Source organism: Triturus cristatus, chromosome 7 (assembly GCF_964204655.1).
Source record: "Triturus cristatus chromosome 7, aTriCri1.1, whole genome shotgun sequence".
Lineage (NCBI taxonomy): Eukaryota > Metazoa > Chordata > Amphibia > Caudata > Salamandridae > Triturus > Triturus cristatus.
Window position 1 is genome coordinate 1,016,588,865 of NC_140590.1, and position 26,591 is coordinate 1,016,615,455.

General features: G+C 47.3%; 1 protein-coding gene across 3 annotated transcripts in view; it reads right to left on the reverse strand.

Moving 5' to 3' along the window:
• SHROOM1 (shroom family member 1) overlaps window positions 1-26,591 on the reverse strand; it is a 214,481-nt gene that overhangs the window by 68,048 nt on the left and 119,842 nt on the right. For all 3 annotated transcript variants that reach the window (XM_085618060.1, XM_085618061.1, XM_085618062.1), the window contains exon 2: window positions 22,170-25,061. In XM_085618060.1, the coding sequence (XP_085474186.1) occupies window positions 22,170-24,956 (2,787 nt within the window). In that variant the 5' untranslated portion in view covers window positions 24,957-25,061. The remainder of the gene's footprint in view (window positions 1-22,169; window positions 25,062-26,591) is intronic.

Consider the following 26,591-nt stretch of genomic DNA (forward strand, 5'->3'; position numbering starts at 1 on the left):
TCTGGCAACATAGAAGAGTTTACATTTTTGTATCACTTTTAAGGTCAATTGCATACTATTCCAAAATATGAGCTTCAGTACCTGGATAACTATCTCCTTTCTTTTACTTTGATCCTTTCTTTTAATTTGATCATGTGATCTCCATTGGAGCTCTGTATATGAAAACATAAAACCTACATTCTGTACATGTGAACTTTAGCTTTATGCTCAAGAGGTGCTAGGGGATCCACTGGTTCTCCAACTCTGAACTTCAGATTTGTTTGTTGTCGTCATTAATATATAGTTTCTGACTTCTAATTCGGCGTGAAGGCAGATGTTTTTGGCAAATACTTGGGATGGTTCAGTACTTATCCATCCCTTTACTGGTCTAGAATCTGGTACGAGATGCCATTGTTCATAAACAATCTAATCTCACCGACTGTCAAAGATCTTGGAATACATGGTTATATTCACCTAGGAAAAGGGTCTTTTTATGAACAGAAACACATTACTGGAACGCTGACTAGGCTGTAGTAACAACTTGCCAAGACTAGGTGGACATAAAGTCAACAGCACAGGATGTGTTGATGCTCCCTGTGGAGCCAGTCAATGTATGTTAGTAGGTGACTGGGGATAACCATGGGGAAATAGCTTTGGATTTAGGAGAACCCACAACCTGAAGTCTACCCTCTCCCAATCCCACAGCGGACATGAAAGAGAAGAACAGTAGAGCAGACCTTAACATTCAACTCCTTCCGTTCCAAGTTACACCTGTACAAAAATGTTTTTCCCAGTGGCAAAGAAATTATGTCGGGAACAGAAGCTTCGATCCCAGGGATCAAGGCGGAGTGTCTCCAAACTCTATCCTTCTTTATGGAGGAACAAAGATGAAAACCAATTATGGGTTTCCTTTGTGAGAGTCAGAGACCTGGCAGGGAAGTGTGGAGGGTGAAAAAATTCAAACAGTAACCACCAGGACAGTGAAAGGGATTATCATCATGTGGAGCAGCCTGTATTGACCATATAAATGCATCAGACATGCCAGTGGGAATGGAAGAGTCTTGGTGTTGATATGCATGAGATAAATAAAGATGTACATAGGAGTTGAAATATGATGCAAATTACAATAGTCATAAGTCAGGAGTGTTGGAGTCCAAAACAGAAGCAAACAGGTGATTTTCTACTTGGGGATGGGGACATCTGAGAAAAGAGGCATAGTGAAGACAGTAAAGAAGGAAGAGAGATGGACGTAAGAGAAGAAAGGCAGCAATTGGGTTACCGTGCAATCAAGTGAAGACAACAAGAAAACTGAAAAGATGAAAATCCAGTCTGATGAAGAATAGGCATAGGAAGGAGTAAAGTCAAACAGGTTTGAAACGAGCAGGAAAGCTCTGAATAAGAGACAACCAGAAGACACAAACATGACCTAATTGTATGATCCCACAATTGGGCATGACGTGGTCTTGTTGTTTGAACGTATAATGTGAGTTCACACCTTTTGTACCCAATTGTCGTTCATTCTTATCTCTTCATCAAACAAGTGCACATCCCCTGTTTCTTAAGTACACTGCAACAAGCAGATCATTAGTTAAAGATGTTATGTCATTTAAAAACTTTAGAAATTGAATTATTTTAAGCTCTATTTACAATTATTGCCACAAATGCAGTATTTTAAAAACAGGTTTCCTTTTTAAGGAAGTAATTGTGTAGTATCTTAAAGTATGAAAGTCCTAGTAAGTCCTAATAAACGATTTTACTGAAAATTAAATGAAGTCTACCAGGCCCAGGAGATGTTGGTGGTGAATCAAGGCCAATTGGTCATACATGGTCTTTTTGGGGGTGTCCTGGTATAGTCCGTGGTATACCCACAGTGTACTGTGATTTAACAGTGCCATCCGAGGGCCAATACAATGCTAGTACTTCGATTGGATAAAAATGTTAGCCTACTTGGGTGCTTTGCTCTCTTTGTTAGCCAGGACCAACGATGAACTCCAGAAGGTGGGAGAGGTTAGGGAGTAGATGCAGCAGTAAGTAGTACACATAAAAACTGACTGTCAAGTCAATGCTTTAACTCAAAAAAGAAACATCTTCTACGGTTGAGATATGGCCCAGATCGTATGTAAAGCTTCTTTGTGTGAGTCACTAACAGGTACATGCATCAATGTAGGCTTTTGCGATTCCTTAATTGTGATTATTAAGGAATAGCAATTAAGGAATTGCAAAAGCATATGCATGTAGGAATCACTATAAAATTAGCGATTCCCAAACATTCCTTAATTGCGACTCGCAAATTGCGGGTCACAATTAAGGAATGCCTTCCCATTCATTCCTATGGGCCTATGCTGGGACCGTCACAGGTGGCAAAAGGCCTAGCTACTGTAACTGTGTATAAATGGTGCAAACAAGGAGCCGATAGCTACCTTGCACTAGGTAAGCCTGTGTTTTTGCTAAACTGGCCACCGTGATGCACAAGGACTGCACTCAATATATTTGAATCTTCAATGGGAGACTAACATAGTAACCACGCTGCAGAACTTATCAGGACTTTAGAACTAAGTCTTTTTATTTCCTTGGCAGCCCTAATGCAAATAAGTATTTATTCAAGGTACTCACAGAAGATATGGATGCATCTACCTTCAACATAGTTAGTGCTTCGTGGTGTAAAGCATAGATATTACACTGCGGACAAATCCATTTACTTCTTGGGTTGGAGTAGACAAGGCCGAAGAACAAGACATGGCTTACATTTTCTTAGGAGGGTGGGCAACACAATGGGCAGTTGTTATTCGGGTCAATAGACCTGTTCGTGTTCCACTGTGATGTAAAATACCCTATTTCAAGTGTGCCGTATGACAACTTTAGATACAGGGATTTAGTCAACTACGGTTGAGGAATATCTAGGAAAGCTTCATAATAGGTGCTGTTTTTGCTGATTAAGGACTGGGCTGACAACCTATAAAGTAGAGCTTCAGTGGAGTTTAGCTAAAATGTACCTCTAGTACAGAGATTTCAGATGCTTTTTTTGAGGATGGGTTTAAGGATGTTGGATCGGACCAAACATTTCCGAGATCTAAAGAGAGCATCCGAGTCTTACCTATCATCAGCAATTTATGTAGAACATTTCTATATGGCATAATCTCCTCTGTAGTCCAAATACTCACCCAACATAAGAGGGGCCTTAATCAAGCAATATGCTCCACTATTAAGAGCTAAAGCAAGGAATATAGGTACTAAAGGAGTGCTCTAGGGATGATGGAGGAGTGAGTGAACAATCTTGTTCTCGCTCAGAGTGAGTAACTCAGTATTTGCATGGGCCCAAATTTGAGCACCATGTAGGACTGCAGCGTGAGCCATTAATTTATACAAATGCATAGCTGGAAGAAAAGCTCTTGTTGATGTAGCCCGATGTTTTCTGTAAATAGCTGAAGCTTGGTGCTGGAGGACTATCCTTCGTTTTTGGATGTGCGGGAACCACAAAACCTTGCTATCCAACATTTTACCCAGGTACTCAAATCTAAAAACATGCTCCAACTTCCCCAATTCCAAAAATAAAGTGTTTTTAGAAGATTTGTGGGGCCGGATTACCATAAGTTTTGTCATTGTAATATTAATTTCCAGACCCTTCGATACACAGAAAGGTTGCTGCAGGCACATAGGAGTCTGGGAGATAAAGAGAGTGTCTGCAAATAAAAGGGCAGGGACACTCACCTGTTCTATTTCGGAGCATCTATGTAACTTGCGGAGAGGGCCCGTATAACGTCATTTATGTAGAGGGAGAAGAGCGTGGGGGCCAACACGCACCCTGTCTCACCCCTCTGTGAATGGTAATATGATCTGTCATCTGCCCCTATGAACCCCATTGAACTTGGGAATAATTATCTTGGTGTAGGCTTATTAATTGACTGAGAAGGCCATCAGGGGCCCCCATACTCTTGAGTAATGCCCATAGCAAACCCCTGGGGACGTAGGCTTAATCACTTCCCACTGGTAGCCTGGTTTTTTGGTTATGAACTATCTTTCAAAACAGGATATCCCTGGATCGGACATGTTAAAGAGATGCTTCACATGGGTCCGTAATGGAAATGATTAGCTTCATACAATGGAACACAACTCCGGGGCAGGTGTCAAGATGAAGAACCTCTGTGTATCCCAGGGGATCTTTAGGAGAACCACACCACAGGTTACCCGGGAGATCAGAGGAAGACACACAAAAGATCTGTGACTCACCACAGATGTTATTGTGGAAGTGTAGATGCAGCTCCTCAGCCCTAGGCAATGTTTGCCAGGGGTCAGTTTTTCTCTTTGCTGCAAAGAACAAGGTGTTCCAGAACTAAAGGCTAATCCCTAGACTTAGGAAAGAGACACCGTCAAACCACGGTCTCTAGAAAACAACACCTCAGCAATGTATTGCTGAGACTCCTTAAACACAGACAGTTCCAATTTACGGGCTAAAGTGGACCAGTATTAATCCCACTTTAGGGGCACAGATGGGATGGTTCAGATAACCATATTTCAAGTGTTGTTTAAATTAAAAGAAATCTCCTTTCGATCCGGAGAGTGTGAATCTTTGCTCTTCGTCTCAGTGGGCTTGACATGTTTTGAAGGTCCAGATTATTTGTTAGTAGAACCAGACTGGTCAGGCTGTCTTTGCCTTTCACAGGAAAGGGGGGGGGGGGGGGGGGGGGGTAGAGAGGACAACAAGGAAACGTTCTACCATGGAAGGTATTAATCCTACCCCAGGCCCAGAAGTCTGCACCACTTTCGTGAAGGGGGCATGAAAAACAAGCATTGGCATAGCCAATAGGTCTCGCCTTTGGGACCTTATAAGTGTTTAGCCATGCAACAGTTGCGTAACTAAATACTTATAAGGTCCCAAAAGCGAGACCTATTGGCTATGCAAAGCGGCCCTGCGGCCGCGAAAGTGAAAGTGATCGCGATCAAACATCAAAGCGGCCGTGCGGGCCGAAAGTGAAAGTAATCGCGGCAAAACGCGGCGCACGCGCCCGCGCACATGCACTGTGGCTCTAGGCTGGCCTGGTAGCACTTTTTGGAGCCCTCTTGTTAGACCTGTCAGCCCTTTGGGTGGTCCCTCCTCATCATTATTTATTTTGTCCCACTTTTGCCTCAACCCCTGTTTGAATTTTTCCTTTTTGGGAACCACCAGACTTTTTCGTGTTGCTGCAGATTCAGGGAGCCATTTTAGCTACCCCTGAAACTTCTGTCTGAGGGCCTGAAGCACAAAATGGTGGCCACCTGTGACATCACCAGCATCCACTGGAACCTACTAGCACCTTCCAGAACATTCCAGAACCCTGTGACCGTTGGAGGCGGTTTAGAATGTTGGGAAGCTAAGAGAGAGAGTTGGCAGTTGGAGCTGGCAGTTGGCACCTGACTGGTGAGGAGTGAGCAGCACAAACTTGAAGGAGGAAGGAGTGAAGCAGCAGGGGTGGAAACTTGTGCCTGGAGTGGGGTCCATAAACCCACCCTTGATACTAGTCCCTACTGACGGAGCCCAGCCTAGAGCCCTGTGTGGGAAGAAGTCAGAAAAACCATCCTGAGGACCTGGACAGCAGGAACAGGCCTTAGAAACAAGAGAACAGCAAGATCCTGACCTGGAAGCTGGTTTCCCTGAAGTCCGACGTCGAGTAGCCTAAGACCTGGAGCCCGAGGTGGAGAAGCGGCGCTGACTGGAAAGCAGACGTCGTACCCGGAGCCGCCAGAGGTCGAGAGAGGGCGCCGTCAGAGGTCGTGAGGAATACCAGAGGTCGAGGAGGAAGTCACCCGAGGTCGAGTGAGCGGCGTCATCGGAGGAGTGAAGTCCGCCCTCCGGAGTCGTCGGAGACCGAGGTGAAGGGTAACGGAGGTCGGGAGTGAGGATCGCACTCCGGAGTCGCCGGAACCTGTGAGAATCGTGCCGGAGGTCGGGAGTGGAGGTCGCACTCCGGAGTCGCCGGAAACCTGTGAGGAGCACCGGAGGTCGGGAGTGAGGATCGCACTCCGGAGCCGCCGGAAGTCGACATCGAGGCAAGGCCGGCCGACGTCATCGAAGCCGAGGTCGCCATCGGACCGGAGCCGCCCGAAGTCGACATCGAGTAAAGACTGCCCAACGCCATCGAATCGGAGGTCGAGATCGAACCGAGGCCGCCGACATCGAGACCGGAGCCGCCTGCCGGCGTCGTCAAAGAACTGACATTGTGCCGAGGCCGCCGACATCGAACCGGAACCGCCTCACGGCATCGACACGACTCCAGCGGCGTCGGAGCATCAGAAAAAGGGCAGTAAGTGGAGTAGAGGGCGCCTAAGGCCCTGTGGAGACCTGAGAGACTGCTCTAAGGTGCCGGGGTGAACTGGGACTAAACTAGAGAGGTTGTGTGGAGAGAGAGAGCCAGGTCTCTGGTATTTCCCCCCTTTATCTACCTCAGTTTAGGCCTCAGCCTTGACCAAGCCAGGGAGTAGACACCCTCAAGCCTTCCACATCCCCACAAGCTGTGCCTGGGCCAAATCAGCCCTTAGGAATTCAAAAGTGATCTGATTCCATGAGTGTCACTGTCAGCTTTTAAGTATTTATTAGGGGCACTGTATTTATTGTATTTAACCTATTTATTGTTCCACTGTATTTATTGGTTTACAGTATTTATTGCCTCAGAATATTTAAATGTCTGTATGTATTGCACTTGTATTTATGCCTTCAGTATTTATGATCACCCCTATTTATTGAATCATTAAGCCAGTATTTATTTGTCCCGCACTTTCTAAAAAGTTTGTATATTGTGATTGTTATTTATTTTCTCCAATCAGCAACTAAGAGAGAAAGCAGATAAAGAAAGTTATTTTCATAATTTTTACGGTGTAGAGTCGTTTTTGGAACGGATGCACGCATGGTTATTGTTTGGGTATGTCGTATGCTTAGCACGGAGCCTGATTCCTGACCACTCGAGCCAAGCTACCACAGTGTGTCCGGAAGACCACCACCACCCTTCTAGTGTGGGAGTGGGTTTTCCAACATAAATTGGTGTTCAATGGTGGGATAGAGCTGTGCCTACGCATACTCAGCAATAACTGTGGGTAGTCCATAGGCCTACACCGGGAGTTTTCTCAAAGCGGCCTTCCTAATTGTGGGTTTTTGTTTTTTCCAAATTTACTCTGGTGGTGGGAGGAGGTATTATTAAAGGTACCCCCCTGCATAGTTACTGCACAAAAACCTGTCCTCTAACCTGAGTGGGCAAGATGGAGTTTGTACTAGAAAATCTAGAAACGTACACTGTGGCCCAACTCAGGGAGTTTTGCCAGCGGGAGGGGGTGTACTGTCCCCCAGGAGCAAAGAAGGGTGCACTCCAAACCAGCTTAAGGGCTTGGGGGGAGGCACGCCGAGAAAGCAAGGCTGAGGAGGAAGACAGGGATGGAGAGCCTGACCCCGAGGGGGCTGAGATGTACCAACCTGAGGTGGGGAACCTGTCAGCAGGGCCCAGAACCATTTCTAGGAAGGGCAGCAGTGCCTCTAGCGGTGGCTTGTCTGAAGTGGAGCTAACAGACCGGAGGGAGAAAAGACAGCTCACATGGGACTTAGCAAGGCTGGAAAAAGAGAAGGAGGAGCAGAGGATGGCCCATGAATTACGACTGAAAGAAATAGATCTTCAGATCTTGAGAATCGGGGCACAACCTGTTCCTAATGGTGGCAGCCAAACCCAAGAGATCACCAGGGAACCTAAACCATACCTGCCAAAGGACATAGTAGCTAGCTATGGAGTGGGCGACGACATCGCAAAGTGGCTAGCGGCCTATGAGGTCTCGTTGAGGGCCCATGGGGTTCCAGAGAAGTACTGGGGAGGGGGATTGTACAAGTACATGCCTCCAGCAGGTAGGGATGCTTTATTGGCCCTCGAGGAGGATGAGCAGACCCACTACCCCACCATGAAACTGGCGCTCATCAGAAAGTTTGGACTAACACCTGAAAAGTACAGACAGAAGTTCAGGGGTAGTCACAAACTGGGCACGCAGAATTGGGTGGACTTCCTGGACTATGCAAAGAAGGCACTGGAAGGTTGGATTCAGGGCAGTGAAGTGAGGAACTACGAGGGGTTGTTTGACCTGGTACTGAAGGAACACCTGCTCGAGAAATGTTTCCCTGAACTGCGGCAACACCTGGTGGATAGCAAGCTGACCAGTCCTCGGAAGCTTGCTGAGGAGGCGGACATTTGGGCTAGTACCCGGGTGTCCACAAGGGGGACTGGAGGGGATACTCAAAAGGCCGGACAGGGCGCCCCCCAGAAGAAAGAGGGAGGGGAAAAGAAAAAGGAGTTCTCCAAAGGCCCCCAAAATAACTTCCAAGGGAAGGGAACAGGATTCACCCCTAAGGCTAACCCACCCAGAAACCCTAATCCTGGCCAGAGTCAGCAGCCAAGGGTTGTCCATTGCTATGAGTGCGGTGGCGTTGGACACTATAAAGGAGATCCGAAGTGCTTGAAACGACCACCCCCTCCCACTGGAGGAAAGACCCCCGGAGTAGCTAGTGTAGTGCTCGGGGAGGAGATGCCCTTAACTAAGGGAAGGGAGTGGGCGGGTGTCACTTTAGTGTCCCTGGGAGAACGGGAGATGGTTCCTAAGATCCAGGTGCCCGCAAATACCGCAAAGTATGGGCAATGGGTCACCATCAACGGCCAAAGAGGGGAGGCTCTGAGAGACACAGGAGCCAGTATGACTATGGTGCGTAGCCAACTGGTGTCTCCAGAGCAGGTAATTCCCGATGTACTCCACCCAGCCGCGATGGCTGACGGCAGAACAGGCCACTATCCAGTGGCCGAGGTTCCCTTTGAATGGGGGGGGGTTGCAGGTTCACTTCGAGTTGCCGTAAGCCCTGCCGTGCCAGTCGATTGTCTGCTGGGGAATGACATGGAGCACAACGCTTGGAAGGAGGTGGAATACCGGACTCACACCGAGATGCTGGGTACACCTGACTGGACCTGTGTTAGCACAAGGTCCGCGACTACCCGAAGAGGGAGTTCATTTCGGCTGGAGCCTGGAACTAAGGCCCAGCCAGCTGCCAGTCAAGGGAAGAACCGAGGACAGGAGGGGCCTGCCTCGGCGTCCCCACCCCGTAGGACGGATAGGCCACCGGAGGTGGTGGACCAGGAGTCTGCGGTGGGGGACGTTACCAACCTGGAGGACCTACCCATCCCGGCCGAGTGGCACGTGGAGGGAGGCCCGTCCAGGGAAGAATTCTGCCAGGGCGAGTGCCCTACCCTTGAGGGGCTGAGGCGACAGGCCGAAGCCCAGGCAGCAGGGAACGTTGAAGGGAACTACAGTGTTTACTGGGAGGATGGCCTCCTCTACAGTGAACCCAAGGCACCCCTACACGGATCGTCACGAGCCTTGGTAGTTCCTCAACGTTATCGAGCCTTCCTTCTGGAGTTGGCTCACGAGATACCATTGGCAGGACACTTGGGGCAAGACAAGACCTTCGCCCGTCTTGTCCCACACTTTTATTGGCCTCAGATGAAAGTGTCGTCCGATACCTACTGCCGGACATGTGTGTCTTGCCAAGCCAGTGGGAAAACAGGGGTGAAGCTGAAAGCTCCCCTGGAACCACTTCCTGTCGTTAGCACCCCCTTTGAAAGGGTGGGCATCGACATTGTGGGTCCGTTAGATCCACCAACTACAGCTGGTCACAGGTTTATCCTGGTTCTGGTGGATCATGCCACACGGTACCCAGAGGCAATACCTCTGAGGACCATAACAGCACCTGTTGTGGCAAGGGCCCTGATGGGAATCTTTACCCGAGTGGGTTTTCCCAAGGAAGTTGTGTCCGACAGGGGGACCAACTTCATGTCAGCGTATATGCGGGCAATGTGGAAGGAGTGTGGAGTGACATACCGGTTCACAACTCCTTACCACCCCCAGACCAATGGTCTGGTGGAGAGGTTTAATAAAACCTTGAAGGGCATGATCAGAAGTCTGCCTGAAAGCCTGCGGAGGAAATGGGACGTCCTCCTACCCTGTTTACTTTTTTCCTACAGGGAAGTGCCACAGAAGGGAGTGGGCTTCAGCCCCTTCGAGCTTCTGTATGGGCACCCTGTACGTGGACCTCTCAACCTGGTGAGAGACGGATGGGAAAGAACTCCCAGAAAGCTTCCCCAGGATGTGGTGAGCTACATGCTGGCCTTCCGGAGCCAAATGGCTAAGTTGTGGAAGCAAGCTTCTGACAACTTGGAAGCCAGCCAAGCAGTAATGAAGGCGTGGTATGACCACAATGCTCACCCGGTGGAGTTGGAGCCTGGCCAGAAGGTGTGGGTGATCGAACCAGGAGAGCTTAGTGCCCTCCAGGATCGCTGGTCAGGACCCTTTGAGGTGTTGGAGAAGAAGGGTAAGGCTACCTACTTGGTGGACCTGAAGACCCCTCGTCAGCCCCTGCGGGTGCTGCATGCCAACCGCCTCAAACCCCACCACGAGAGGCCCGAAGTCATCTTGATGATGGTGACTGACGGAGGAGAGGACGTGGAAAGCGAGCCTCTCCCTGATCTGTTTGCGTCTCAAGAGAAGGATGGGTCGGTGGAGGGAGTGATTCTCTCCCCATCTCTAACTCCTGAACAGCAGGAGGACTGTCGCCAGGTCCTGGGGCAGTACTCCTCGTTGTTCTCCCTTGTCCCGGGAAGGACTCACCTGTGCGTCCATGACGTGGACACAGGAGACAGCCCACCTGTGAAGTCCAAGATCTACCGGATGTCAGACAAGGTGAAGGCCAGCATTCATAGTGAAGTCACTAAGATGCTGGAGCTAGGAGTGATCGAACCTTCTAGCAGCCCCTGGTCCAGTCCGGTGGTGTTAGTACCAAAAGCTGCACCACCGGGTGCCCAACCAGAACTGAGGTTCTGTGTGGACTATCGGGGACTGAATTCAGTGACCAAAACTGATGCTCATCCGATCCCTAGGGCGGATGAATTGATTGACCGGCTGGGAGCTGCCCAATATCTAAGTACCTTTGACCTTACTTCAGGGTACTGGCAGATCTCTTTGACTGATGGAGCAAGGGAAAGGTCAGCCTTCTCCACGCCCAATGGCCACTACCAGTTCTGTGTGATGCCCTTTGGGCTCAAGAACGCACCTGCCACGTTTCAGCGCCTGGTAAACCAGATCCTCACCGGAATGGAGAGTTTCTCTGCTGCTTATCTGGATGACATAGCCGTCTTCAGTAACAGCTGGGAGGATCACTTGCGTCACCTGCAAGCTGTTCTCCAGGCCCTGAGACAAGCTGGATTGACGATCAAGGCCAGCAAGTGCCAGATCGGGCAGGGGTCGGTAGTGTACCTTGGACACTTGGTGGGTAGGGGAGCGGTGCAACCCCTCCAGGCGAAGATCGAGGCCATCATGGCCTGGGAACCCCCCAAGACACAGACTGAGGTCCGAGCATTTTTGGGCCTCACGGGGTACTACCGCCGCTTCGTGAAGGGGTACGGTACCATCGTAGCCCCCCTCACGGAGCTCACGTCCAAGAAACAACCTCGACGGGTAGTCTGGACGGAGGCTTGTCAGCAAGCCTTTGAGAGATTGAAGAAAGCCATGTGCGAGGCCCCGGTCTTAAGGGCCCCAGACTTTTCCAAGGAGTTCATTGTCCAGACAGATGCATCAGAACATGGCATTGGGGCAGTGTTATCGCAACTCAACGAAGAGGGTCTGGATCAACCCGTGGTCTTCCTATCCCGGAGACTACTTCCCAGGGAACAGAAGTGGAGTGCAATAGAGCGTGAAGCCTTTGCAGTGGTATGGGCTCTGAAGAAGTTGCGGCCATACCTGTTTGGCTCGCACTTCCTAGTTCAGACCGACCACAGACCCCTTCGTTGGCTGATGCAAATGAAGGGGGAGAATCCCAAGTTGTTGAGGTGGTCTATTTCCCTACAGGGAATGGACTTTCAGGTGGAACATCGGCCTGGAGTGGACCACGCCAATGCAGACGGTCTCTCAAGGTATTTCCGCCTTAGTGATGAGAACTCCCAAGGGGTTGGGTAGCTCTCCCCACTTTCAGCTGGGGGGGACGCGTGTTAGACCTGTCAGCCCTTTGGGTGGTCCCTCCTCATCATTATTTATTTTGTCCCACTTTTGCCTCAAACCCTGTTTGAATTTTTCCTTTTTGGGAACCACCAGACTTTTTCGTGTTGCTGCAGATTCAGGGAGCCATTTTAGCTACCCCTGAAACTTCTGTCTGAGGGCCTGAAGCACAAAATGGTGGCCACCTGTGACATCACCAGCATCCACTGGAACCTACTAGCACCTTCCAGAACATTCCAGAACCCTGTGACCGTTGGAGGCGGTTTAGAATGTTGGGAAGCTAAGAGAGAGAGTTGGCAGTTGGAGCTGGCAGTTGGCACCTGACTGGTGAGGAGTGAGCAGCACAAACTTGAAGGAGGAAGGAGTGAAGCAGCAGGGGTGGAAACTTGTGCCTGGAGTGGGGTCCATAAACCCACCCTTGATACTAGTCCCTACTGACGGAGCCCAGCCTAGAGCCCTGTGTGGGAAGAAGTCAGAAAAACCATCCTGAGGACCTGGACAGCAGGAACAGGCCTTAGAAACAAGAGAACAGCAAGATCCTGACCTGGAAGCTGGTTTCCCTGAAGTCCGACGTCGAGTAGCCTAAGACCTGGAGCCCGAGGTGGAGAAGCGGCGCTGACTGGAAAAGCAGACGTCGTACCCGGAGCCGCCAGAGGTCGAGAGAGGGCGCCGTCAGAGGTCGTGAGGAATACCAGAGGTCGAGGAGGAAGTCACCCGAGGTCGAGTGAGCGGCGTCATCGGAGGAGTGAAGTCCGCCCTCCGGAGTCGTCGGAGACCGAGGTGAAGGGTAACGGAGGTCGGGAGTGAGGATCGCACTCCGGAGTCGCCGGAACCTGTGAGAATCGTGCCGGAGGTCGGGAGTGGAGGTCGCACTCCGGAGTCGCCGGAAACCTGTGAGGAGCACCGGAGGTCGGGAGTGAGGATCGCACTCCGGAGCCGCCGGAAGTCGACATCGAGGCAAGGCCGGCCGACGTCATCGAAGCCGAGGTCGCCATCGGACCGGAGCCGCCCGAAGTCGACATCGAGTAAAGACTGCCCGACGCCATCGAATCGGAGGTCGAGATCGAACCGAGGCCGCCGACATCGAGACCGGAGCCGCCTGCCGGCGTCGTCAAAGAACTGACATTGTGCCGAGGCCGCCGACATCGAACCGGAACCGCCTCACGGCATCGACACGACTCCAGCGGCGTCGGAGCATCAGAAAAAGGGCAGTAAGTGGAGTAGAGGGCGCCTAAGGCCCTGTGGAGACCCGAGAGACTGCTCTAAGGTGCCAGGGGTGAACTGGGACTAATCTAGAGAGGTTGTGTGGAGAGAGAGAGCCAGGTCTCTGGTATTTCCCCCCTTTATCTACCTCAGTTTAGGCCTCAGCCTTGACCAAGCCAGGGAGTAGACACCCTCAAGCCTTCCACATCCCCACAAGCTGTGCCTGGGCCAAATCAGCCCTTAGGAATTCAAAAGTGATCTGATTCCATGAGTGTCACTGTCAGCTTTTAAGTATTTATTAGGGGCACTGTATTTATTGTATTTAACCTATTTATTGTTCCACTGTATTTATTGGTTTACAGTATTTATTGCCTCAGAATATTTAAATGTCTGTATGTATTGCACTTGTATTTATGCCTTCAGTATTTATGATCACCCCTATTTATTGAATCATTAAGCCAGTATTTATTTGTCCCGCACTTTCTAAAAAGTTTGTATATTGTGATTGTTATTTATTTTCTCCAATCAGCAACTAAGAGAGAAAGCAGATAAAGAAAGTTATTTTCATAATTTTTACGGTGTAGAGTCGTTTTTGGAACGGATGCACGCATGGTTATTGTTTGGGTATGTCGTATGCTTAGCACGGAGCCTGATTCCTGACCACTCGAGCCAAGCTACCACAGTGTGTCCGGAAGACCACCACCACCCTTCTAGTGTGGGAGTGGGTTTTCCAACACCTCTCAATAAGTCTCGCCAGACCAGCGCATGCGCTGGGTCAGGCGAGACCTAAGAAGGGACAGTCTGGATGTCACTTTCACCCAGATCAAGATGATCTGAAGTAGAATACACACATTATACCCCAGTGTGAAACTAGTTTCATCACATGTCACTGAACACATATGTATGAGAAACACTCCATCCACTGACTATGTACATGAGGAAGGAAAGGCCCCAACAATGGGTTCTGGACCGGCCTTTACAGCAGACGGTCAGCAGGCATCCTCCAAAGCAGGGGGTAAAAAAAATACCTGTATTCCTGACCTATAATCTGCACTCACCACCACCAGTGGCTCATATAAGAGGGCAGTAGCCACACTCGCTGCTGTTGGTGGTCACCTTTCAACAGTCATAAGGAGGAGCATCTCCACCGGATTAGCAGATTGTGAACGAATTTAAAAAAGTCAGTAATGAAAGCTGCACATCTTTTCCAAGTCATACAGAGGACATATGCCCAAAGAGACAGATAAGGGGATACAATGGTCTTGATTGTAGGGGGAGGCAAAGCTAATAAATGGAGATTTTAGTGGCCAGAGATATTAGCATACCTATGGGACTTAGTGGCTAAGACATGGTAAGTAAAGGAAAAAGAATTCCATAACAGACGGGAATGCCAAAATTCAGATCATAACAAGATGGATCATGTACATATTTTGCAATTAAAGGTTAGGAGCCAAAAAGAGGTTAGTGGGGGAGACCACCATTTCTCTGAAAAGAAAATCATAGCTTTGGCAGAACAAATGCAACCCATAAAACCCCATGTCAATCTAAGGATCAAGCTAGTGGGGCTTAGTCAAGGACGGCTGTAACTGCTCCCAGCTACACCCTAACCATGTGCACCAGTGCCAGCCATTTTCTTTTTTTAATGGGACGTAGGGAGGTGAGAGACAGGACGTAAGGAGCAGCTCATTTGCTCCCATCTTCCCACCCACCACACCAACAGAAGAAACGAACTAGAAGATGGAGTTTCTAGTGGGATGCACTAGAATTGACCCCCTTTCCTCCCTTTCCAAGCCCGACTTCTTGATTCAGTTTCAGACAGCTCCTTCCTCTCTCAATACTCCTCTATCCAACATACACTGGGAGAGGAAACATCTGTGTGCCTGGGCCCCTGCAGGGAGCCAGACACTCTGTGGAGATTTCCATAGGCCCAAAAACGCAAACCGTGCCAGAATCTTCTCGGTGGCATAGAGACTATGATTTACTGCCCGGCAAGGAGCCAAACAGTGTTTTGGGTGTTTTCTTATCCCAATAAATAAATCCAGTGTCTGTCTCGCTTCTGATGCACACACACAGGCTAAGAAAAATCCAAAGTGCATCTGGTTTCTTGCTGGGGCACACATCTGCACCAGGCCTCGGCGAGGAGCTGGATGCTTCTTTTGATTTTTTGTTTGGTAAGAAAAATCCAAACAGCATTTGGCTCCTCGCAGGGACACAGACTTGTGTTTATATATCTCAGCCAGGAGTGAAACACGGTTTGGGCTTGTTCTTACTCCAAGAAAAAAGACATGCGTGTCTGTGCCCCAGCGAGAAGAGACGAGGCTTAAACACAAAATCTCAATCATCACCTGGATCCTCGCTGCGGCAGAGACACATGCCTGTCCCCACTGAGGAGTCAGATTCTCTGTGGATTTTTCTTTTAGGAAAAGAAAAAATCCAAAAGGCGTCCAGCCCTTTGAGTTTGCTGGCTCATATAGACACGTCTGTGCCCCAGCGAGCAGCCGGATACTCTGGGATTTTTCTGAACCTCAGACATGAATCCAAACAGCAGCCAGCTTCTTGATAATGAGCATTGACAAACACGCCCGCGACCCAGCGATGAGCAGGGTGTTGGTTGGATGTTTTTTAGGCTAAGAACAATTCAAATAACGTCGGGCTCCTTACTATGATACATTCACACACCTCTGGGCCTGGGGTCTTTCGACATCTAGAGAAATCTATCAACCTCCGACATTACTGGAATAAATTAACAAAAGACACGTGTGAGAGTCCTGGGTCGTATGGCTTGTATGGATGCCACTGTTTTCTCTTACCCAGAATTCCCTGCAAAGGTCAAACATTCATTAAAAAAAGAATTTCATTACACTTCTACTACTGAAGATTCTGGCATTGGTCAGGAAAGCAAACCACCCACTTTCTAGGGTTCTCAACGCCACTCAATAGAAAAAGTACCTCACAAGTGTGGGTTATCCTGTTATAGCGGACAGGAAAAGGCCAAATCCAGGATTGTGTAAAGTACATATTGGCATCAATGTGGTAGTATGATGAGGTAGTGGTTTTCTCATGAAAAGCGTGGGGACACTGGATGGCAGGGCTTTTGCAGTTGCCTGACGTTCTGGAGTTTTTGGTCACAGAGCAGTGAAACAATTGAGATTCTTTTGCCCATACTCTAACATTTGCAGAGGATTCTGTGTAATAAACTGTGTTATGGTTCATGCATGCAACATCGCCATGGATTCCTCTGACTCAATATTTCAGAATTTTTTGGGGGTGGAAGTTTCCCCCTGGTTGCATGGCAATGCCAAGGCCAAGTACTGGCGACATCCTCCATAGAATTGCCCCTCATCAAAAACATTCACTGGTGTCTAGTATGTGGATCCCTTCTAAACCCAAAGAAAACCCACATGTCTTACAACCTCACACTTAGAAGATCTTGGTTAAGACAGAGTCGGGTAAAATCTTGCCATGGATAGCTTCCTGCATGAAGAAGACTGAAGGAATTATGATGTTTTGGGTAAAAATGTGACAGTATGACATATGTCTTGTTCAGCACATTGTCCTGAACAGCCAGTCAGGATTAAGGTGGGCCAGCTGCCAGCGTTAGAAATCTTCTGATGTGTAGATGTTGGAAATATATACTTGTGGTACGTTTCCACACAGCGCAGGAGTGATATATCTGCAACCAAATGTCAGGTAGCCTAAACAGGCAATATCCCCCTCAGTTGCATTCCAAATTTCCAAAATGCACCATACCAACTTTTTCACCTGTGGACACCTCAAGCCCATAGAAAATCCATACATGTATGGCAACCCCACACTCAAAAGCCCCAGAGGAACCAACTCTGGGGAAAAGAGTTGGCAAAGATATCTTCCAGCGTGAGGAAGACTGGAGACAATTTCCTTATTTTTGAAAATAAATTGATAGAAATCTCACAACGGTCACATTCAGGACGATCTCTCAGCCCGTGAATCAGCACAAAGGTGATCTGGAATGCAGCAAAAGCAACCTTACAACGTGTAGGCGTTGAAATTATACAGTTGTGCTAGGTTTTCACAGAGCTCGAGGGTGAAACCGGCGACCAAATGACAGAGCCTTACTGGCATTTTCCTTTCAGATTCTTTCCAAATTGCACTGCACCCAGTTTATTGCCTGTGGGCACCCCGAACACACAGAACACCCCTAAATGTCTTGTACACCCGTGCCCAGGAGCTGAGAAGGATAAAAATGGGGGTCAAGCTTCCGCACTGGTATCTTTCTGTGATAGAGAGAGACTGGTGAGAATGTCCATGTTTTTGGATTAAATGCAAAAATATGGAAAAAACTCCCATTCAGGGAGTTCATTGGTTCAGGCAATCAGGGTGAGGAAAGTTTTCCACCCAGCGATATTAACCTTATGATGTGTATATGTAAAAAATATAAGGTTGTCTTATGTTTTCATACAGCCCAGGAGTGATTCCTGTGACCATGAGACAGGTAGCCTAAACCAGTATTTCGCTTGTAATAGTTTCAGCATTCCATATTTAAAAAATGGGTATACCACCCAGTTTGTTGCCTGTGGCCACTGTGAACCCACAGAAAATCCATAAATATCTGGTAATCCACATTCCGGAGACCTATGGTGTGGGTACAGTGTTGACTGACATATGTTCTTGCATGAGTGTGACCGAAGGGATTTAACAGGTTTTCAAAAAGAAATGCTAAAAACTGACAAAAATGTTCATGATCTCCTGTCTAGCCCATCTGCAGCAAAGGAGGTCTGGATCCCAATAACAAAAAACCTTAGGGTGTGTACATGTTAAAAATATATTGCTTTCCAGGAAGTGAGATTAGTTTTTTACCCTTTCCATCTCTGCTAATCTACCGAGCCCCTCCATTAGGAAGAAGGACATTCTGCTAGTCAATGTCCTACAGCATGAACATCAAATAAGCTTCAACTGATCATAAAAACAGTAGGATTAAGCATCCAGAGACCGAAAACCCTATTCTTACTAGCCACCTGGTGGAGAAGTGCTATAAAGGAGCTGCACGGTGACATGTGGTGCTAAAAATCACCTCTGCAAATAAACACCTGCACTGATCCAACTGGTTTATGCAACATTGACATGGAGATGAGAATACAGTGATTAGTTGTGCAAAGGTTCTCCAAGGTCAGTCTTTCAATTTCCCGCTTACATTTGAGACAAAAGAAACTCTCTAGGTAAGTGCCTCCTGGGAGTCTCTGTATTGAAATCAACCAAGCACAGCTCACAGTACTACACCGTAAAAGACGCTTTGTTCAACAGTTACGTTTTCTCTGTGGCTTCATTGACCATGTTCCAAAATCACTGTGCGATCTTAAAAGAATAGCAGAAATAAGGCTGTATTAGGATGGTGAAAGAAAGCTGCAGTTCTCTAATCGGATGTTTCTGTGACCCTACTAAGATTACAAGGAAACCAACATTGCTTTGCCATTGGTAGGGCCACCTTCCAAGAAAATCCAGAGGCACCCACGTTGAATTTCTCATTCCAACAGTGGTTCCTGAGTTTGGAGACGGAAATGATATCCAAGAAAGCCTCTTTCCTCCTTCTCTTCACAATTGTATTGCATTAGCCGTTTTATCATGTTTTAGTACCTACCAATCTGACGTGCATTATACAGAAAAAGCCAGCATTGAATAACAGCTGAGCCTTCTTACAAGTCCAGGAGAACATTGTGATAATGGGACAAGAAACAAAAGCCGCCAGCTCATTTGCAAGCAACGGTGCCAAGAGAAACTAAAAGAACTGGAGCAAATTCCAGCCTGACATCAAAAACACCCATTGTTGGATACAATGACTATTTTGCTGCCGATGAGTCGAATGAAATCTATCGGACTTGTACACACTACCCTGCTGAAAATACTGACTCCGCTAGAAATAAAAGAACTTTATGCTTGCACAAGTGGACTTGCCCATAGCAAATCAAGATGATCATGCCTCCTAAGGGTAATTGGCACTAGGGCAGTTTTAGTCAAATATCAGATTTGCTTAACTGCAGGCTTCCTTAAGGATTCTCAATGCCAATTTCATATCTACAAAGACATCACAAACTAAGCATTGCTAATTATTTCTCCTACTTGCTGGTTCAAAAAAAGGCAGTTGCAGTCACGCAGGAGTCTATCTTGCAGCGAACATTCAAGGGTGGTTCCTTTGCATACTTGTGACAGCCTGCCTGTGTGCACTGGGTAAGTAGTTAGTTTGGTAGGTACACCATAGAAGGTTTATGTTAAGAGCTCCTCATAAACCTTTGCCAATGGAGTAACTCTATTTTGTGCGGCTTTGTTAGAACCGAAGGGCTTAACATAATGTATGCAATTTGCAAGAATGTAGTTTTAGGTTTTCAGAAAGCACAACTAATAAATGCAATTTGTGCTATTCGTTATATGTTGCTCCTTATGTGCCGGAGAAGCACTTGACCCCAACCCCCTCCCGGACTTGCTTACTTCATCATCAAACACAACCTGCTCAAGGACATTATCTTGTTTCAATTTGAAAGCTGAGGAGACTAAATGTAACATTTCATCAGAAAATAACAACAGGCTTGTAAAATAAATTAATTGTTTTGGCAAAGGTGTCTTGTCTGTCAATGACGTTTCAACAAGTCTCAGGTTGCAGGTCTTTATTCCCCTAAATATCTCCGGTTCTTCTCACCACCAACCTTACCTACCATCTTAACACCAAAACACCTATACCCTTTGAAAATCTAATGTGCTTCATGTCCCACCGCAACCCGCATACAGTTTGCCATGATTAATCCTGTTCATTCCATGCCTTGTCTGATTTTTGTATCAGCATGGACATATTGAATTAGCTTCTCGTCTCCTAATAGATTGAAAATATTTTGCCTCAGACTATAGGAAATATCTGGAGTAACATATCGACCTTTCTTTTCCTTATGACATTTTTGTCCACTTGACAGGATCAATGCCACAGCACTGGACAGTCAAGCAGGCCAGGGCCCAGACGAAGCTAGCACAGTGAATGTGAGCTCTTGCCTCAGATGGTCAGCTCTCCATTCCAGACCTTCAGCTTGTAGCCTTGAGTTTAAGAAGGAGTTTCTGTGGAAATGAAGGGAGTGCTCCGAAAGTGGGTGCTAATGTGGCTAGGTCAGGCCTGGATATACTCATCTCTATGCCAAAAGATTAGTGGGTGACATCTGAAATAGCTGAGAGGACTATACCCCTTCAGCACATGCCGTAGTGCCTCTCACTCCTCACCCGTCTCCGAAGATCACCATGTAGTACCATCTAGACCACTTCTAACTCACACTCAGCGGGGAAGGTACCCACTCGCTGTACTCTGCAACAACCTTCTTCTGGGGAAAAAGCAGTCATCCATGTCTTTTTGGGTTTGCTGTAGGTGTTGCCAATGCAGCTGAAACATATGTCAGAAGCTTGGTTTTTTTTAAATGGTACACAGATCACCACTTTGTAATGTTCTGAATTGGATTGACTGAAGTTGTGAGAGATAAAAACCACCTCCCTCATAGCCATGTCTCTACTTGCCGTGCATTTGGGGCACACTAAGAATGGCATGCATCAGCACGCTTCATGGAGTCCACTTTCAATGGGACAAAGGTAGTCTGAACTAGATACAGGAGCTTAAACTTTAACAGAAACCTAAAAGAGCTACAACTCCTGGTCTTCGATTAGCTTTTTCTCATTGAACAAGGCAGTCCTTCACATTCATGTTCATTTTGTGTCAAAAGGTTACACCCAAAGACTGATAACAAAGCTTCAGTCTCAGTGCCAGAGGCGCATCTCTTGGGGTCATCAGCATGTCTTTGGAAACATCCCTGGGCACTTTGGTATATTTTCCCTGCACAGGAGAAATCACTTCTGTATTAGCTCATCCTATAGACACAATCTTTCTGAGAAAATGAAACCCGCCCAAAAAATCTTATGGCGAGATGAACGGTTAATCTTTTGATGCTCCACTTAAGCAAGGGAAAGCAAGCCTTTTGCTGCATTCAAGATGTTTTTGTTTACTCTTACTTAGAGGGCTTTGTGAAAAGACATTGCCAAAATGTTTGCAGTGGTGAGTAACACTATTTTATGAGCTGTGCAATCTAAAAACCGGAAAATCTGGAAGCCTTTTACAATTACATTCTAAGAAATGAGTTCTGCTTAACCACGAATCCTAATCATAAATCCAGTACAAGACTGTAGACGATGCATAGTCTACTGTACCACACTTCCATTTACTTGAAACCATATGCATAGGCGAAGGAGCTTACTATGGAGAGCATTAACGCATGTAACAAAGTTATCTGTGCTACTACAGACAGGCCTGGACTGCCCATTTTCTACACTGGGCCTTTCCCCAATGGGCTAGAGCCTTTGGATGCCCTATTTAAGTGCCAGAAATTTGGAATGAACTATTAGCAAGTGCTCTTTGCTCAGTTTAATAACAATTAAGCAAGTGGTCACATAGCCATCGCCAGCAACAACATGACTTTTAAAATTACAATTATTGTTAAAACATTACATTGCTGATTGACCAACTGACTATGTGCTACTAAGTGAAGTTGCTGTAGTGTGTGCTTGTTGACTACCTACATACATGCTTGGCTTCTCTGGAGTCATGGTTGAAATGTTAGAAGGCCTAGTGCTACTTTCAGACTCTTTAATGAATGTTGGGGAGTTAAGGGTTCTATGAATGGGTAAAACATCCAGCAATAAACTGTTCTGTAAGAAATTTATATGATAGGTAGGTGTTGGTGGAGCTCGGCTCAGTAGGACTGTGCCTTGTCTGGCCCACCAACGATGCAAAGGCAACGTCCAATTAGAAAATCCCCAGATTTCACAAGCTACTACATCACAGCCAGAAACAGTAAGGCATCAGCCAGAAACAGCAAGCCATTCTGTTGTAAGTTGGAAGAAACAATCTTTACCATACACATAAGCCAATCCCTTGTTCTGCAACACCTTACCTGAATAGGAAGCGCAGACTTTATCCTTTCACGACTTCTGGTGGATGGATACTCCTCTAATTGGACCATATGTTCTGCTAATGGCGATTGGCCTGTGTTGTTTGAGTCCGATTCTCTTGCCAATGGCTGAGCTTTTGGTGGCGTTACCTCAGGGGCGAGCCTCTCAGTTCTGTATTCTGGCACATCATAAGAGGAAGCATGAAGACAGGAGGACTCTGAGCTTCTTCCTGGTGCAGAAGGTTGGAGGGAATCCTCGTGGTGCAGGGTAGTTTGGTTGCTGCTTGGGTAGGAACTCCATTCAGAATGTCTTCTCCCCGGTGAAAGCCTCTGCGTAGGTTTGTGTAGTGGAATTGGCTGTATGCTAGTGGATTTCTTGGCGGTCTTCCGTTCAATATACTGAATAAGGGCTGTGTGTTGGATTTGTTTCAGTTCTGTTTTTGAAAGACTTGAGGCAGAACAAGCTCGCTCCCGGTTTTCAGAGGCTAGTTTCCTGGAGGTGGTCAAGCCGGCCTCCGTTCTCTCACAGGAAACCATTCCTGTACTGTCACCCTTTCTCAAAGGCCTGGGATCCTGCAAAACCCCGAACTGGTCAAGCTTTTCTGGTTCCGAATGATAAAGCTTTTTTTCCTCTTTGGTTTGCCTTTTTCTTCCTCCAATCCGAGAAATAAGGGGCTTCTTCGTTTCCTCATTCTTGCTCGCATCGCTGCTTCCCAGTGCCCCACTCAGAGGAGTGAATCCAGCATCATCACTAGCATTGGTAAGCGAAAGGGACTTGAAATGCTCAATGCCTGGCCTCTTGGGAGTACTGACCTTTAACCTGATGGGCAGGCTCATCTGCAGGTCCCTCCTCTTGAAGGACGTCTCACGCAAAACTTTCTTCTGAGCTGTTTTAAGTTTTTCCCTGTAGTCGTTCATGAAACTATCATCCAGAGAAGTAGGAGGGCTCAGTGGCATCTTCTCATTCCCATGGTGATAGGCAGTATTGCACTCATTCTGGTGGTCCTTCATATTTTGGGAGGGTTTACTTTCCCTTTTCAAGTCTGTACCTTCTGTGGTGGAAACGGGGGTGCTTTGTGACATTGTCTTTGGTGCCTTTTCCAAGACTTCACGTTGTGGTGTTTGTTTTTGTAAACTTAAAATTGCTGCCATCTGAGCATGCCTCCCACTGGCAAGGTGGTAAAGCATGGGAGTTTTCTCTTTGGTGATCTTTTCACTGGTTAAATCACACAAGGGGTGTGTTTTTAATGGCTGAGCATCCAGTTGTGCTTTGTGGATAATAGATTCTGAAGTTACCACTCCATCTGTTTTTAGGTGTAGGTTGCTGCCACTTTCATCACTTTGATTCTCAGATTTGAATGCACTTGAAGTCAGCAAAGAGGGCTCGGACTTGGGCCCACAGTAGAATATCTGGTTGGACTTATTGAATAGCCGCTTACCACAGATCTCAGGTTCTTCATGAAGATACGTACCAGCTTCCGTGGCACCTACACTGGGGTAGTGAGGTGGGTGGTAGGATTTTGATGCTGCATTTTGAGGTATTTCCCACCGATCCTTGCTTGTTCCTTCTGTGGAAGTGTAGTAGGGACCATCACCACCTGTCCCTTTGCTCTGAAGGTGACTGTCATTAGCCAAGCCACATACTCGATCAGACATCGACTCCCTTTGAGGCAGGCGGTTAGCGTATTTCAAGCTTGCTGTGTTTTGCGGCACATTCTCATCCTGTTCAGAAGGATTTTCCGGCAACGCATCAGGGCGATTCATTGGGAACGCAAAATCGTGCACTTTAGTGTCTGACTCTGTGCCTGGCTGGTCTACACCTCTAAAGGTTTGTTTGTGGAGGTTGGAAAGATAAAAATACTGTTTGCTCTCAGGCAAATCATTGACTTTGTGATTGGAATGCGCTGGGTGAGAGGCTTTAGAATTCGAAGGACCAAGAGCGTAATAATTCAGAACGGCATTTGGAGTATAGAGCGGCCTGTCTGTTTTAGACGCACTGCTGGACGGAAGAGATTCTTGAAGAACTACAGATGCTTGCTTTGTGCAAGCAGACCTCTTGTCCTTGGTCTCTGATTCATCTAAGTCTCTCTCTTCTGCTTTGTCTGGCAGGCTCGTGGTCTTTTGTTGTGGATTCCAGCTGTCCTGAAAACACCTTCCTTTGGTGTTGCACGTAGAAACATAGCTGTAGGTACTGTTACCACGAATGGTCTTTGACTCTCTTTGGTTGAGAAGAACACCACTGTCCTTTGGCTTATCAAAAGTACTCCGTGTTTTGTAGCTATCAAGCCTTGCCGGTGGGGTTGGGGGGTTAGGCAGCGGAGGCAGGGGTGAGGGTCGAGGTGAGGGGCACTTCTCTAAGGAATCAAGCAGAGGAGAGCTCTCACACTGTCCACCAACATTGACCTTACTAATATTTTCAGAGCTATTCAATCTATTGATATCTACAGGTTTCAGTGGATACAGGTCATTCAGATCAGAGTTCATGATGTTGGGGCTATAAATAGCTCGGACATATTCCGAATCCATGTAGGATAGTTGCGCTGGTGGCAGGCAGTAGTTAGCGTTATACAGTGGGGAACTATGGTAGTCTGGAAGAGTGGAACCTCCGGAGAATGAGCTGTAAGCAGAGTCCGCCTTACCCGGAAACTGAAGTAGGTGGTCTATGCTGCTGATAGATTTCACGGGGGAAAGCCTACTGGTGTAATTGGAGCCCATGGGATGCAGCAGCTTTGCAATTCCACCTGTTTTATGCAGGTTCCATCTTTCCAACTCCTTTTCAATGGAAGCCATGGGCGTGAGAGTAAGGACAGAGTTTAAAGTTTCGGTCTCAAGATCATTCGGCAAGGTGCGCTCTGTAAATCCTCGTTACTCATTGGAGATTATACACAGGAGAGCCTGCAAGAAAGAGAGATTACACTGGTTACTATTAGGTAAGGAATGCAGGCTTCAAACCAGTTATTTTGTGTTTCAGCTCATTCAAAGTAAAGAAAAAAGCATCTAATGTACAGCATCGACTAAATTACAACTAAATTACAAAATTTCAACCTAACCCTAGACTCAACCCTTCATCCTAAAATTCAAAATAACCACTAAACGTTAATCCCTTTTCTGTGATTTACGTTTCATTTCCTACATGTGAATTTCGGTGGATTAAATTTTATGTGTTTTAAAATAATCAGCGGCAGCCACTCTATTAGAGCGGAGGAGCGCCGCCCCCCTGCCACATCCAGCAAAAAAAAAAAATGATAATAAAATGGGTTCTAAACCGGTTTTATTTTAATCCCCTAGACCCGCCCCAGGACTCTGACGAGTCTTGGGGCTGGTCCAGGGGATGACACTGCTGGTAGGGGACTGGTGGGCACTCCCTTCACAGCGCATGAGGCGTTTGGCCGGACATCTCAGGCCGGCCAAACCAATCATGCGCAGTGAAGCTCTCTCCAGCCTCAGCTGCGTTGCTGGGGCTGGAGAGAGTCTGCCTGGAGCGCGAGTTGCCAACGCTCAGGCCAATCCTAAAGCTTCTCCCGTGCAAGAGCAGCTTTAGGATTGGCGGCGGGGCAGGCTGGTAGCTTGAGCCCAGGGCCAGAAGCAGGCAGAGCACGTTACGGCGGGAGACGGCAGCACGTTCATTTATTTGTCCACGAACCCTCTTCACCTCCCTCCTCCAAACCTGCCTCCTCCGGCCAGCCCCCCCCCACCCCCACCCCCCCCACGCACGCACATTGGCAGGGGACAGGTTGCTACTGACAATAATCAACCAAATTTCCACTCTGGTAAGTCCAAGAGACAGACAATTTTCGCAAATCAACTAACTGCAAGTTGTTCACAAGAGCCATATGCGATGAAAAGGAACCGCTTACATTGGCACAAATCATGCGCTTTAGTTGTTTTAATACAACCATTCATCCATTACTTAAACACAAGGTCAAACCTTCTGTAATTCCTCAGTGACAACAGCCTCACTGCATTGGCAATGGATCCAAACATTGCAACTCAAAGGTTACATGCTTTCCAAACTTAAGAATCTGAACAATGCAGTTCTGAGTGAACGTTTTTCATAAATGAACACTTGAAAAGTTACTGCCTTAATACGATTTATCCTACAGGAATTTGCAGGCCAATCAGTGTAGGAAATGTTCAATTTGTGTTGGCACCAAGCGTTGTTGTAGAGGCAGCCTCAGAAACTGTCCCCACTCCCTTTGCCTCAATCTGATGATAGTGGACTGCCCAAGTCCTTTAGGGACGATGTAGATGTTGGTGGTAGGTAGTGGTCAATGCCTCTTTGTTGGGCACCTATCGACACACTACAAAAATAAAATGTTCTGTGATGCACACCTGTTGTCTGTAAGAGGATATAAGGGGAACAAACTCATATTTCAACATACACAGCTAAGAATTAGTAACAGTCTTGGGCAGGTGAAAAACGAG